This window comes from Trichosurus vulpecula, chromosome X (genome assembly GCF_011100635.1).
Source record: "Trichosurus vulpecula isolate mTriVul1 chromosome X, mTriVul1.pri, whole genome shotgun sequence".
Taxonomy (NCBI): domain Eukaryota; kingdom Metazoa; phylum Chordata; class Mammalia; order Diprotodontia; family Phalangeridae; genus Trichosurus; species Trichosurus vulpecula.
In genome coordinates, this window is record NC_050582.1 from 30,787,462 (window position 1) to 30,802,386 (window position 14,925).

Sequence of the window (14,925 nt, forward strand, 5' to 3'; positions counted from 1 at the left end):
TCCTTCCCATCCATTAGCCTGACATGTTAAATTCATCTTTAAGTTTCCCATGTATCTGTGTAAAATTTGCCAACCTTGTTCACTGGATTAAAGTTGAAACCTTATGAAGCATTACGTTTGTTTGACATTGTAATATAAACATATGCCTTGACCTGGTCACTAAATTGATCATACCCTGGTTTGGTATTTTGAACTGCTTTAACAGTTGATTTTCCCCAGTGAGACCAACTATGTGGCAGTGCTGTGCTCTGGTTGGTTCAGTAGTATGGATGTAGTTTCATTTCTTTGCTCTTATGGCTTTTCTTCTTAAATAATGAAGGGAGGGATGTGTCACGCTGGTGGAAGAAGTGCTTTTGTGACTGAAAAATCATAGCACAAAAGTGTCATTTTTTGTGAAGTATTAGTTAAAACTTTATGATAGTGGCACTCCATCTCTCAGCTCCAGGTATTTTCTCTGTCTCACAACCCTGGAATGTTCTCTCTTCTCCTCATCACATCCTGACTTCCCTGATTTCTTTTGAATCCCAACTAAACTCCCATCTTCTGCAAAAAGCCTTTCCCAACTCTCAATTCTTCCACCTTCCCTCTTTTATTTCCTATTTATCTGGAATTATAGCTTGTTTGCAGATAGTTGTTTGCTTGTTGTCTCCCCCTTTAGATTGCAAGTTCTTTGAGAGCAGGGAGTGTCTTTTGCCTCTTTTTTGAATCCCCAGCTCTTAGCACAGTACTTGGATTTTTGGTTTGGACTAGGGTTTTCCAGGGTTGGGAGCTAGACCATAGAATAGACAAAAGAAGTAAAAATGAGTGGTCATGTAATAAGTTTCTCTGGATTGTCTTCATAAACTGCATGAAGCACCATGGGTTTCACAAACTTTCACTCTTTTTCGTCAATGGGTGTCAAGTACCTATTATACAGAAAGAGAAAACTGTCATGGGCTTACTTGAAAACCCAAATACTTTTTCATGTGTCAGCGAGTGCCAATCCTGGATGCTACGTAACCATGCCTTACAAACCGTTTTTATAGGATGGGGATGATAGGAGCTTTAGATGATACCCTTTCCTGCTAGAGGGGTACTAATTGCATGCCCATACAAGAATCAAGGCCCTATCTTCCTTTTTAACCCCCCACAGCTAGTAGGATGGGGTTTTACACCCCTGGAGCAGCCAGTAGATGTTGACTGACTGGCTAAATTATGTTACTGATGTGGTTTAATGAATAGTAATTTCTTATGGAATTATAGATATGTACCCATGTCAACTACAAGGAAATTAAGGTATCTGTTATCCTAAAACTGTAATTAAGATTTCTTTTACTGGTTTTCCTAAGGTAAAATATGCTTATGTTTTCTGTAGAGCTTTCACTGAATATTAGCATGGGAAGGGGACTTAAAGAATATATAATTTGTCCCAGGAAGGGACCTTGGACATGATTTAATCCGAACTGCTCCTTTTACATATGAGGATACAGACCAAGAGAGAGAAAGTCACATAGGTGATGAGTAGCAGATCTGTGAATGAAAACAGATGCTGCCATTAAACTCCAATATTCTTTTCACTTTCCTGATACCCAAACCATTGTCCTTTACATACACACACATACACACACACAGGTGCATACACACACACACACACAAGTGCATGCGCACACACACAAATGTGTACACACAACCACTGCACATAGAAGAGCAAAGGCATTAACTTCATCAAAATTCAACAAATGTTTATTAAGTGCCTACCAATGTATAGGGCAGGATGCTAACATCTAGAGTAAAACACTTTTCTTGTACCAATATGCTACCACACCACTTATAGGTAAGAAAACTTCAACAAAACATGAAATGCTAACGTTAGAATTTTTGACTGTTAGAGTTTTTAAGGGCCTTTAGGAATCACCCATCCAGTCCAGAGTCAAGGGCCTTTAGAAATCACCTATCCAGTCCAGTCCTCTTGATTTCTAGATGAGCAAACTAGGGCCTAGAAAAAACATTTCATGTAACATTGGTTTAGAGGGAAAAAAAACATTTTTGGAAGCATCTGAAACAATTGTGATGAACAAACACTTGAAGTAGACCTCTATTTGAATCTGTAGCTTTTTTCCCTCTACACACAGACCTTCATTAACTTCCTTATGAGTCATTAGGAAGGCCAAACAGTTTCACAGTTCCTGCTTCCTGCTGAGCTTCTGGTGTACCTTTTTTGTCATCACTGGCAAAAGCGAGCAGTGGTAATTTGGGATGCCAGGCCACAGTGAAAGTTGGAGACTGACACTTTATCTCCCAAATCTTGTCTCCTGTCTCCACTTCAGCAATATCAATGAAATGATCCTCAGATGCAGATGCAATCATTTTCCCATCATGGCTGAAACTGAGGGTTGTCACAGGCCAATCCAGCCTGGAGAGGCACCTCACACACACCAACTCGTCAAGATCCCAAAGGCTCACCAGGGAATCAGCACTTCCCGTGGCAAAATACTTGCCAGTCGGATCAAACTTGATGCAGATGCAGTTAGAAGTATGGGCGTTGAGTGACTGCACAGTCTTCAAGTCAGGGTAACTGAGGATCATGATGTAGCCGTTGCCACCGGTAAGGAAGAACAGCGTATTATCATTATTCCAGGATATCTCATTGACCTGGTACTGAAAGTGCTCCTCCGCCTTGGCCTGGCGAGTGCGGACATCAAGGAAGGTAACTACATCCGTTCTGCTCCCCACTGCAATGGTGCGGCCATCAGGACTCCAGCAAATATTCACGTTCTCGCCTTTGGTTCTGATGATGCTCGCACACTTGGTCTTACGTACATCCCAAACGCGAACGCTCCTATCCTTTGAGGCCGTAACAAAAAGGTCGGGGTTGCTCGGGTGCCAGCACAGATGGTCAATGCTGTCTACGTGGCCTTCATAGCCGTATTCCCTCACCAGGCTGTTTCCCGTGAGGCGGAAGACGCTGGCCATCTTATCAAGGGAGCCTGATGCCAGGCGACTGCCATCACAGCTCCAGGCGACCGAGAATACCTTGGCCGTGTGAGCCCAGTACTCCCCTATCTTGCCATTGCCCTGAAACTGCTTCTGCATCTTAAGCATATAGTCTGAGGGTCCCTCACGTCCCCAATCTGCGAATGCCATGATATCAAAAAAAAAAGTCCTTACTTTTGGTGTAGAAGGAGGGTGCTGGTGCAGGCACGACTGGGGACGCTAGCGGTGGAGGGAGTAGGAAGTGTGGGGAAATTGGGGAGGAGAGACCAGGCACGGCGCAGGCGCAGTTGGAGGGGGTGGGCTCTGGGACATCAGGAGCACGTGGACTATATGCAGTGGTGGGGGGGAGAGTTGAAGAAGGGGCCCTCAGCCACGGATTATTCGGGTTTCACGTATGAGAAAAGTAGTTGAAAAATCTTTGAAAGTTACATTGTGTCGGAAGTGGCATATAATAATTCCCTGGCAGGACGGTTTTATATGCATATGTCCCGAGCCCTTTCTTTTTACAACTGGAAAAAATGAAGGTCAGAGAGTAACCTTCCACAGTTCACACAGAGAGGAAGCGGCAGAGCTGGGATTTGAACCCAGGACCTCTGACCCTTTCTGTGTGTCCTCCAAAATCTCACTCATGGCCTCCTTTTAGATGAGCTGAAATGACCCATAGAAAGTAGCCATCTTAAGGCCCTGTAGAAATGTGTGCTATTATCGTAAACCCAGTATGCTTAAGTTTCAAATGATCGTAGTTTCAGTTGGAAGTGCAAAAAGCAGACCTTGTTGGGATTTGCTAAGGGCTTTCCTAGAGTTTATGTCCTGTAGCTGCCAGCTTTGCAGAAATTCTTAGTGAACTATACAAGGAATCTGGTGCTACTTACATCTAGGTAGCTGAACAGATAGATGAAATTAGCTTCCCCCCCCCCAAACAAATGCTTTTGCAATTAAATAAATGCATTCAATTAGTAGAAATATTTAGTTCAGAAATAGTGATTGCTTGAAGCTTTTCTTGATCCCCTCAATGCTACTGCTTTCCCTCTTTTGTTATTTCCAATATCTGCTGCATAAGTCTTGTTGATCAAGTGAAAAAAAATATTTGTAAAAAGCACCTGTGCAGTGCCTGATACATAATAAGCATTATATAAATGTTAACTATTCGTTATTGTTGTTTGTGCCATGAGACTGTGATCTCCTTGAGATCAGGGATTTTTTGCCTTTCTTTATTTTCCCAGGTCTCAGCATGGTGTTTGGCAAATAGTAGGTGCTTATTAAATACTTAGTTTTTGACTTTGACAAATGGTTATATAAATCCTACATAATATAAACTTAAGTTAAATGTATCTTTTTCAAATTATTTGCCTGGGGCTAGATAGAAGTTCATTTTTGAAAACGCCTGTTTGAGTGCTATTTAAATAAATACTTCAGGGTAGCTAAGTGGTTCAGTAGATAAAGCCATGGGCCTGGGGTCAGGAAGTCTCATCTTCTTGAGTTCAAATGTAGCTTCAGAGACTTGCTAGCCGTGTGACCCTAGGTAAGTCTCTTGACCCTGTTTGCCTTGCCCCACTTGCCTGTTTCCTCACTTGTCAAGTGAACTGGAGAAGGAAAGGCAAACCACTCCAGTATCTTTGCCAAGAAAACTTCAAATGAGGTCACAAAGAGTTGGACAGGACTGAAAAACAGTATCAGGAAAACCTTGTGCATTTTGGTGTACGGTTATGTGAGTGATGCATAGTGGTAAAGGTGGAGACATGCTTCAAAACCAAAATTAGCATTTTCCCCTTTATAGTTTCTTCCTTCCTGTCCCTCTTAGTGGTATCACCATTCTCCCAAATACTAAGATTTTTTTCATGGTCTTCCCTTTCATTCATATCCATTATATCTTTAGTGACTTGACTTTGTAAATCCTTTCTTTGGTATCTCTCTAATACTTTCCTTTTTAAGAGTGGATTTTTATTGACATCATTGATTTTTATATCCCTAAAATTTCTCCTTGTATCCCTCTACTTCCACTCCTTTATAACAAAGACTGTTTTCAAAAGAAAAGAAAAACGGGAAAAGGAAAAAAATAGTAAAACTAATCAATGCATTGAAAAATTCTCATGGTATCTGCAGTGTTTCACACCCATGGACCCCCACCCTGCAAAGGAGCGTGTGGGTGGGGGGAGGGGAGTGTCTTTGTTCTGTTCTCTTCTCTGTTCTCAATATTTTTTGCATATTCATGTTTGATTTTGGTTGTCATTCTTTTCATTCATATTCGTATGTGATTTCCTTTTTTATGATAGAAAAAGATTATGTATTTTTTTAGTTTTTAAAACCAAGGGGTTATTGAGGACAGTGGGCAGGCAGGTCCACCCTGGGCACCTGCTCTCCAGTGCAGCATTTCCAGAAGCCCCAATATGGACCCTGTACTGAGAGAGCCATAGAGTATTTTCTTCTGGGTTAAAATAACCGATTTCCCTGAGTAAAGGTGTTTCTTTAAATAAGACTTATCTGGAATTCAGCAACAGCAGCAGTCCTGATAACATTGTGAAGGCAGTGGTGTGGTGGCACTGGAACAGAGGCCCAGGAGTGGCAGGAGAGGGTGGATTGGCTTCCAGCTGCACTACACCAAACCTATAGGAATCTACCAGGTTCCTTCAGCCTGAAATCCCTGGGCTGGGGCTCCTGCAAGCTGGCCTGGCCACCCTTCTATGCAAGGGGCTTCTCTGGTTTGGTTTCCAAAAGCAGTCCATGACCTTGATGATCTGCAGTTTCTTTGAAAGCTTTCTTCTTGCATCTGTCCTGGCACAGGTTAGAAGCACATTTGTTGCCCTTTGGGTTTCCACACTGGTCATATTTTGCATATTTCGGTTTCAAGGGAAAGCCAAAGTTTTTGTTTGGGTTCCTCAGTTTCTTTTTCTGCTTGTTCTTTGAGAGAAAGTCTGAACTGCCATCCTTTTCCTCCTCTAGGGCTCACTTTCCCTGTGTGCTGTGATCAGTGCTGCTATTCTCCTTGCTTGTCTCTTTAGACCCAGGACTGACTTATAACTGATGGATCCAATGGAAGAAAGGCAACCCTCTATTGGGCTTCTCTCCTTCCTTCTGGCTGACTATATCCTAATAAAATAGCTTCAGCTCTCTGCTAACATTAGTGATCCCTTCCAAGGTCTTCACTTTAGGCAGTTCTTTCCGAAACTGTTGATAGATCTGTAGGGTGCGATGCCCCAGCTTGAAGGGGTGAGCCTAGATGTAGGCCAGGGGCCAGGATTGCTGCTGCAGAATCTCCAGATATTCCTCAGCCATCTGCCATGCCAGTGGGTTTTGGCCATCAAACAAGGTTGGGTTGTGTAAGTTACCCTTTGCACTCATCACCCCATGTAACCCTATTTTCTGGATGCTCTTTTGCACATCATGGAGGTATTAGATATTTCCATTTGCAAATACAGGGATTCTGCATGGCCTTTATGTGATCCCTGAATGCAGTTGCGAATAGTGGACCCTTCTGTTCTTGGTATGTCCATGAACAGCTAATGACTGGCAGCCAGCTTTCTCCAGCAACTGAGCGTATTTTGTAGTCTTGTCAATTTCTGGGAAGACATGGATTTTGCAGGTGACTAGAACAGAGAGTTTCTCATGTTCCAAAAGAATCTTTCTCTCGAGTAGATTCCACTATTTTTGTAAGAAGGCTCCATAATAACCTTTCTTGCGATCATTTGAGGACAGCCCAAATTCAGATCTTGAGCTAAGAGACTGGCCTTGACAAACACGTCTCTATCCCTGGCACAGAACTGTACAATAAGGGCTTGATCCTAAAGACACACGTCACAGTATAGATTCTCCTTTCAATAGCTGGCATCTTGAATGAAAATTTGAGCATGTAACAAAGATATGTAATACAGCTGAGCTTGATGGTGATGGCTCAATAGTCTTCAAGACAGTTCACTTTGATCTACCATGCCGGCAACTACATAACATACCCTTTGCAAAATATGTCTCCAGAACTCACATCCTTGCAGCTTTGGCATCCCTTCTACACTGCCTCTCCCCCGTTGGCTTGAAGGGCTCTGTCAGGCCATGTGGCTACCACCTCCAGGACCCGTGGTTCTAGTTGCCCATTTCTGACTTGGTCTTGAACTCCAATGCCACCATTAACCTGGGGCCATACCTCTGCATGGAGGCAGCTGGATAGATGTGTATTTTCTTTAAAAAAGTGTTTTCTCCATTAACAACCATTTATTTCCTCTCCTTTGTACCTTCCCTTCCATTAGGAAAATAAAAACAAGAAATGCAAAAAACCTGCGACAAATGCGTAGTCAAGAAAAACATTGCCTCGTGGGCCACGTCCAGAAAGTTGTCTCATATATCATCTTGGGTCCATCAAGTCTCTGCCAGGCAGTAAGTAGCATGCATCATTATCGTTCCCCTGGAATCCTGATTGGTCATTGCATTGATCAGAGTGCTTAAACTTCTAGACAATGTTTGTCTTGACAATGTTTTGTTATTGTATAAAAATTATACTCTTGGTTCTTTTTGCTATATTCTGCTTCAGTCCGTATAAGGCTTCCTAGGTTTCTCTGAAACCTTTCCATACATAATTTTTTTACTTCACAATAGGATTACTTTACATTCACAATACCATAAATTGTTCAGCCTTTTCCCAATTGATGGGAACCTACTTAACTTCAAATTCTTTTGCACTAGGGAAGCAAGGGAAATCATGAAAAAAAAGTGGGAAGGAAAAGGACCTAACAGTACCAAATTTCAAACTCTGCTACAAAATATAAGTGTCTGAGGCTGGATTTGAACTCAGGTATTGTTGACTCCAGGCCCAGCAGTCTATCCCCCGAGTCACCTAGCTGCCCTCTTTACTTCATTTTACTTCATTTCATCAAAGCTTTTCCATGCTTTTCTATATTTCTCATATTCTTAATTTCTTACAGTACAGAAATATTCCATTACATATAGGTACCATAATTTATTTACCCATTCCCCAATCAACAGATGTTTACTTTGTTTCCATTGTTTGGTTAACACAAAAATTGCTGCTCTAAATATTTTGGTATAAAGGAGTCCTTCCTTGTTGTCAATGACCTTTGTGGATATATGCCTAGGAGTGGATGTCTGGGTCAAAGACTGTCAATGTTTCAGCAACTTTATTTGCATAATTCCAAACTATTTTTCAAAACGTTTGTACCAATTCAGAACTCCACCAACAAGACATTAGTATGCCCATCCTTTACGACCCCTCCAACATTTACTATTCCCATCCTCTGTCATCTTTGCCAATCGGTTGGAAGTAAAGTGGAATCTCAGGTTTCTTTTGATTTTTATTTGTAACGATTACTACTAGTTGGAAATTCCTTTTTTGGAGAACTATTTATTAAAATACTTTGATGACTTATTCTTTCCTTTTAATTCTCCTATCACTGGCTATCCCCAAGCCTAGAATGCTCTCCCTCCTCACCTCTGCTTTCTGGCTTCCCTGCTTTCCTTCAGGTCTCACCTAAAATCTCACCTTCTACAAGAAACCTTTGCTACCTCCCTTAATATTAGTGCCTTCCCTCTGTTGTTTATCCATTTTTTCTGTATATAGCTTGTTTGTATGTAGTTCTTTGCAAGTCTAATGTACTGACACCTGGAGTAAATTTCATTGGAGTGTGTGTGTGTGCGTGTGCGTGTGTGCCTGCAGTTTAGTTTTATGACCTCTCAATCCATGGGAGGAAGTGACAGAAAGGAGAGGTAGGTGGTGGGGCTAGAAATAGAAGAATGTGGACCTCTTAAGACAGGTAAATTCCTTCGTGGCAACTTCATGTGTGATATGGGGATGGCAGAGCACCATAAGTTATGAGGACAGTGGGTCCATTATCAGGTTCAAATATACTCCCTGGATGTTGAAATCCTTTGGCAGAACACTGATTAACCTACCCTAGTTAAAACTTTGAACTGTGGCACAGATGGTACATTGACTAAATGGTTTTATGTTTATCTCTGCACATGGTGAGTGGAGCCCAACATTGGCTATTGGTCATGACTGTGAAAATGATTAGTGACTGGATTGGTCATGGGGTGAGTCAGTGTGCTTCCATGGCAAAACCACAATGTTAAGGGCTCTTTCATCCAATGTGAAATTGCAGCAGGAATTAGTTGGGAATAAACGAGAATCTGTTAGGGGATTTCAACAAACTGGTGTATGCAAAAGCCAAATATTCCTAGAGGAACTTTGAGACAAAGGGTGCAAATGGAAGCTAAGCACGGAGATGTTTTGGCCTTTGGTGGGCAGGTCCTCAGGCCAGGTGCTGAGTTTGAAAGAGGAACCTTGGTATGGATTCTTGTCTTGGCCTCCCTTGATTCTTACCCTTTCATGTCCAGCACTCAAGTAAAAGCTCTCTTGGGAAATGAAGCTTGAAAAGCTCATTTTAAAATAACCTGTGGAAGTTATTTGGAGATATTACTGCCATGAGAGATAAAGAAAGTTCAATGGATATGTCATGCTTAGATTTTCAGAAAGGATTTGGCCAAGTTCTACATCAGAGATTGTTGGTGAAGGCAAAGGGTAATGGGTTAGGTTAGAAAGTGGGTTGAATTAAAAATAAGATGTTTAGTTTTTTTCTAACCCCTAGCTTTGGACTCCTGCTATTAAATCTTCTCTGGTATGTGGTGTTTCTTTGTAACTGTGTTCCTAGAATTGGTTCATTATTGTAGTATATAACATCGAGTTTTGGCCACTGATCTCCTGGTGAATTCTCTGCATGTTTTGCTTCTTCGCCTCTTCACCCTATGGTAACGGGGAGGGGAAAATTTTGTCCCACTTGCACTGGAGACTCCAATTTTCTTAGAGCTAGACAGGAGAGCAATGTTATTTGGTGTTCTGTATCTACTTTTAATTATGACAGACAACCAACTGGTACAAAATATTTCAGCAGTTTATAATCTTTGCATCAAATACTACAGTTTCACTTCATTAAAGCACAGGAAAATCCAATGGTTTCCCAGAGATTAAGCTTCAGATTTCCATATTGGTTTGGAATTCACGAAGCAGAACTTCTCAGGGCTATGAAAATCCCACAGCCATCTAGGTCTTTTCTTTTGCTATTCCAGCATTGTCATTTTGAATGTAGAGACTTAAAGGAACATTTTCTCATGAAATTACCAGAGGGCATTAGATGCAAAGAGGTGGTATCTGCATTGTATCACTGAAACGCCCTCCAAGCCAGTGGGTCAATGCTAGCACTGTAGGCTGGAACTTACCAATAAGAACAGTATTAGGGTTTGTAGTAATGAAGGTTGTGGAAGGGAGACATTGGATCTGAAAAGGCCCCGTGTGTTCTCAAGCTCACCTTTTACATATGAACTCTAGCTTTTCTCCCTTAAAACATTTTTAGGGCTCTGCTTGGAGTTTTGCCCTTTCTATCCAGAAAAATTCTGCCATCCTGTCTTTGCAAGGTTGTATTAATTATATCATAATCCTGACAACTGGTCATCCAATTTTTAAACTTGCCCTTAAACAAGCATTTATTAAATGCTGTGCTTTGTGCTACGGCTACAAAGACAGAATGCAGCAGTTCAAGGCCCACTAGGTGCTTATATTCCAGTTGGCTTGAACTCCCTTGATTGGGAACCCATTAAGTCCTAAGGGAACCCATACCATTTTTGGAAAGTTGGAATTGGTAGGAAGTTTCTTCTCACTTCAAGCCTGCATTTGCCTCTTTGCAGCTTCTATGTTGTTAGTGTTGTTCAGTTGTATCCAACTCTTTGACCCCATTTGGGGCTTTCTTGGTGGAGATACTGTAGTGGTTTGCCATTTCCTTTGCCAGATCATTTTACAGATGAGGAAACTGAGGCAAACAGGGTTAAGTGACTTGTACAGAGTCACCCAGCTAGTAAGTGTCTGAAGTCATATTTGAACTGTGGAAGATGAGTGTTTTTGATTACAGGCCCAGCGCTCTATGCACTCTGGCGCCACCTGGTGGCCCTTTGAAATTGTCTATTACCTCTTCCCCTGATAGCCCTTTGGATACATGAAGACAGCCCTCATCGCTCTTCTTCTCATGTACATGTTGAACTAACTTGACCTTTCCACATCGAATGCTTCTGCTTTTCATGTTTCCTTTTCCTGTTTTTTCCCCAAAAGGAAAACTTCAGAACCATTTTGAATTCTTAGTCCTTATACTAATCTCCTCTTTAGATGCATTTTTTCAGTTTCATTTTGGAAGACTTTTCCCACATTCCTCTGATTCTCAGTAAACAGCATGTATAATGATTTGATGCTATGTAAATCATTAAATTTAGTTTTCCTTTTTGTATTTTTACATGATTCCATACCATTCTCTGTTTAAGGATCACTTGTATTATCAGCTCTGTTCTTTCCATGTGATTCTACATGGCACAAAAATATTCCACTTTGAATCAAGAAGGGGTTACCTCTTTTCCACTTGTTGCTCTTGGCCGTTCTCATGTACTTCAAATATTGTTCTGTTGTTTTTAGCCTGATAGTAAAACTCTGAATAAGAAGTGTGTGCCCTGAGTGTGACAAGACAGCCAAAAAACTATCGTAGTCTCAGGCTTTTTTTTTTTTTTTTGGCAGGGCAATTAGGGTTGCCCAAGGTCACACAGCTAGTACATGTGTCAAGTGTCTGATGCTGGATTTGAACTCAGGTCCTCCTGACTCTAGGGCCAGTGCTCTACTCACTGTGCCACCTAGCTGCCCCATCTCAGGCTTTTTAAAGAGAGATATTGTGTCCAGGAAAAGGAAGGAGTTAATCTTTCTGTATCCTGCGCTAGTCAGCCACTGCTGGGGTACTGTGTTGAGTTCTCATTTCTAGATTGGAGGAAGGACATCAACAAACTGGAATATGTGCAAAAGGAGGTAGCCAGGATGGTTAAAAGCCTGAAAAACATACCATCCAGGGACTGATGGAAGCAACGGCAGGTGCTTAGCTTGAAGTAGAAAAGAATCATGGGAAGCTTGGGAGATGACTTGAAGTATCTAAAAAGTTGACATGGGGAATACTGCTTAGACTTGCTGTGTTTGACCCCAAAGGGCAGAACCAGGAACAATGGCTAGACATTGGATGTAGGGTGGCAGACTTGGGCTTGATATAAAGAAAAAAAAGCTTGTTATAACACTCTTAAGTTGTTGAAAAGTAGAAAGGGCTGCCTTAGGAGGACTTCTAGCTGAGGCTGAATGATGACTCACCAGGGATGTTACAGATAGAAGGGATTCTTACACAGGTATAGAAGGACTAGTTGACAGCTTACAGATGTTTGTAACTTTGTGGTATGAGATTTTGATCTCTAATTCTAAATAGCAGAAATAAAGCTGAAAGTCTACTATTTTTGGAGGGGTAGTATGGGGGAAGTGATAGGGTTCTATCTAGATCAGTACCAAGTGGGGTAGGGTGTGTGATCTCCTTTGGAGAATGGTCTTTAAGCTTTTGTTTCCCCTGATGTAACGCCATTGGCTCCATCCCCCAGCTGCTGTACCTTCAGGTCCTCTGAGCTGCTTCCTTAATTGCTGCATTGGCATTCACCAAACCAACTTTGGCTCAGGGCCACTTATGCATATAAGTCCAAATGGAGGAGGGAGGCAGGAGGATGAGCTAGGAGCACATTACTCAAATGGCTCTGCTCTTTTTTTATGCATGAAAGGCTTTCATATCACGCAGAAAAAAAAACTGGCGTGGAAATCCATCATCTCCTGGCATTTAAGTAGAATTATAGGGAACATGTATATTTATCAGAAAACAAATGGGAGCGTAGCAGGTATCTGAACAGAATTTTTGTGTGTAATTGTTATTTTCCTCAAAAAGCTTGACAGAAAAGTCAGGGTTATATGAAAGACAGAGAGGCAAATTATTGCAATTCTAATCCCCTTTATTGCTTGAAATGTATGGCAGCTGTGGGGGAAAAGGCAACCCATTGTCAGATGTAAAACCGTCCAGAATCAATAAGATCTAAACTGAAATCTGTCAAACTCTTGGATGTGGCACAGCTAGAGAGGAAAGGGAAGAAGAAAAAGCTGTTTTATTTAGTGCATCTTTGGAGTGACATTCTAAACTGTTACTGGTGGTGTAGATTATGGATATTTTTCTGATGTTACCTTGAAGAGGGTCATTACCTTGGGTGGTGGGTAACAGGGATGAGGAGTGGGGCAGGAAGTCAGAGAGGACTTCCTGGAGGAGGTGGCATTTGAACTGGGTTTTTTTTTGATAGAATATTTTTCTGGGTCTCCCTGCCAAAGGCCAGAGGGGTCAAAGGATCAGAGCAGCCCTTTGCCTTGGAGATGAATATAGTCTGGGGCTGAATAAAGATTGCAGGGCTTGGGAAGCTATAGAAAGGAGCATGTTCAAATGGGGTGATGCCTTCTAGACCAGCCATACTAGGTCCAGTATGAGGAGGGAGTGAACTATAGTTTTCACTCCTGTCATACACACACACATACACGCACATACACATGCACACACGTGCACATATCACATCAGCCCAAGAAATGGGAAAATAGCTTGAAATTCTTGCAAGATTTACTTGCTGAAATGAAAAATTTTTCAATATTGCTTTAGAAAAACCTAGTTTAATTATTTTTCAAGATGAATGACCTACAAGATACCTTCACAGAATTAGGTATGTTGACATTTGGGAACACAGGAGATTGAATTTGGATGATGTCTTACACTTTTTTCAAAGGTTATAACATTCATTCTCTCATTTGAGCTGAACTAGGGGAGGAAAATGGTGTTATTCTCATTAAAAAAAGCTGCATGAGGAAACTGAGATACAGGGTTGAAGCCACTTACCCAAGGTTGCATAGCTGGCTAGCAATCAAAAAATGTTTATTAAGCACATACCCCGTACCAGCCATTGTGCTATGCAATGAGGGTACAGAAACAAAAGTAAATTGGGCCCTGCCCTTGGGGAGCAAAGATGCATATATGTAGATATATCAAAGACACACATACATCATTTACAAGGTTACCTTAGGTGGCAGGGAGCTAGTAATTGGCAGTTTAGGGGACCAGAAAGACTTCATGTAGAAGTTTGCATCGTTGGAGCTGAGTCTTGAAGGAGACCAGGATTTGAGAAGGAGGAGGGGAGCAGGGACAACACTCTAGGCCTAGTGTTCAGCCAATGCTAAAGCAGATTGTCAGTACTTTGAAGTGGGAAGTAATAGATGAAGACATTAGAGAGGTGAGAAGGAGTCTGATTGTGCAGAACTTTAAAATGCCTGTCCGAGATGTTTGTGTTTGATCTGAGGCAATAGGGAGCCCTCAAAGCTTAAAGGAGAATCACTTTTGCAGCTGTATGGAGGATGGATGAGAGTAGGGAGAGGCTTTGGGCAGGGAGCTCAAAGAGGGTGTCATTGGAATAGTTTAGGCAAGAGGTCCTGACCCTTAAGTAAGCTCCTGCCCATGGGGGAGCACAGGGAAGGAGACTGATGGAGTTCGACATAGAGACAGAAATTAGAAGATTTGGCAACTGGTGGAATATATGGGGAAGAGAATGAAGACACAAAGATGGAGCCAAGGTAGAGAACCTGGGTTGCTGGAGGGATGTGGTGCCTTCATCATTAATAGGGAGGTACAGAGTAAGGATGAGCTGGAAGGGTGCACATGATAAGTTCTGATTCCAAAGTGTGGAATTTGAGATGCTCGTATGATATACAGTTAGAAATGTCTGATGGGTAGTAGGCCATTGATGTTGGAGCTCAGGAGAGAGGCTAGGCATAGATATATACGTAAGTATCTGAAAGGAAGATAATAGGGCGAGAGAGACACACACGCACACAGAGACAGAGAGTGGGGTTAATGTCTGGGTCTGGTGCTCTTTCTGTACTCTTTATTATAGAGAATATATATCTCTTTCATGCTTAGAAAGTCCTTTGCATACATTATCTCACTCTGTGAAGTAGATCGTTTACGTATTTTTACCTCATTTTAGAGATGAAGAGACTGAGCTGGACCTAGAGGGTGAGACTTTCACAGGTTG

The 14,925-nt window shown here is 41.8% G+C and overlaps 1 protein-coding gene and 1 pseudogene across 1 annotated transcript; both read right to left on the minus strand.

Moving 5' to 3' along the window:
- Positions 1-2,127: 2,127 nt before the first annotated feature.
- LOC118832491 (THO complex subunit 3-like) lies at positions 2,128-3,123 on the minus strand. Its single transcript, XM_036739798.1, has one exon. It carries the CDS (start codon positions 3,121-3,123, stop codon positions 2,128-2,130), a length of 996 nt encoding a protein of 331 aa, XP_036595693.1.
- Positions 3,124-5,600: 2,477 nt separating this feature from the next.
- Positions 5,601-6,968, minus strand: LOC118832493 (annotated as a pseudogene).
- Positions 6,969-14,925: the final 7,957 nt, after the last annotated feature.

What these genes read in the sequence shown, in the direction of transcription:
- LOC118832491 (XM_036739798.1), bottom strand. Translation starts at nt 3,123, where the DNA reads ATGGCATTCGCAGATTGGGGACGTGAGGGACCCTCAGACTATATGCTT.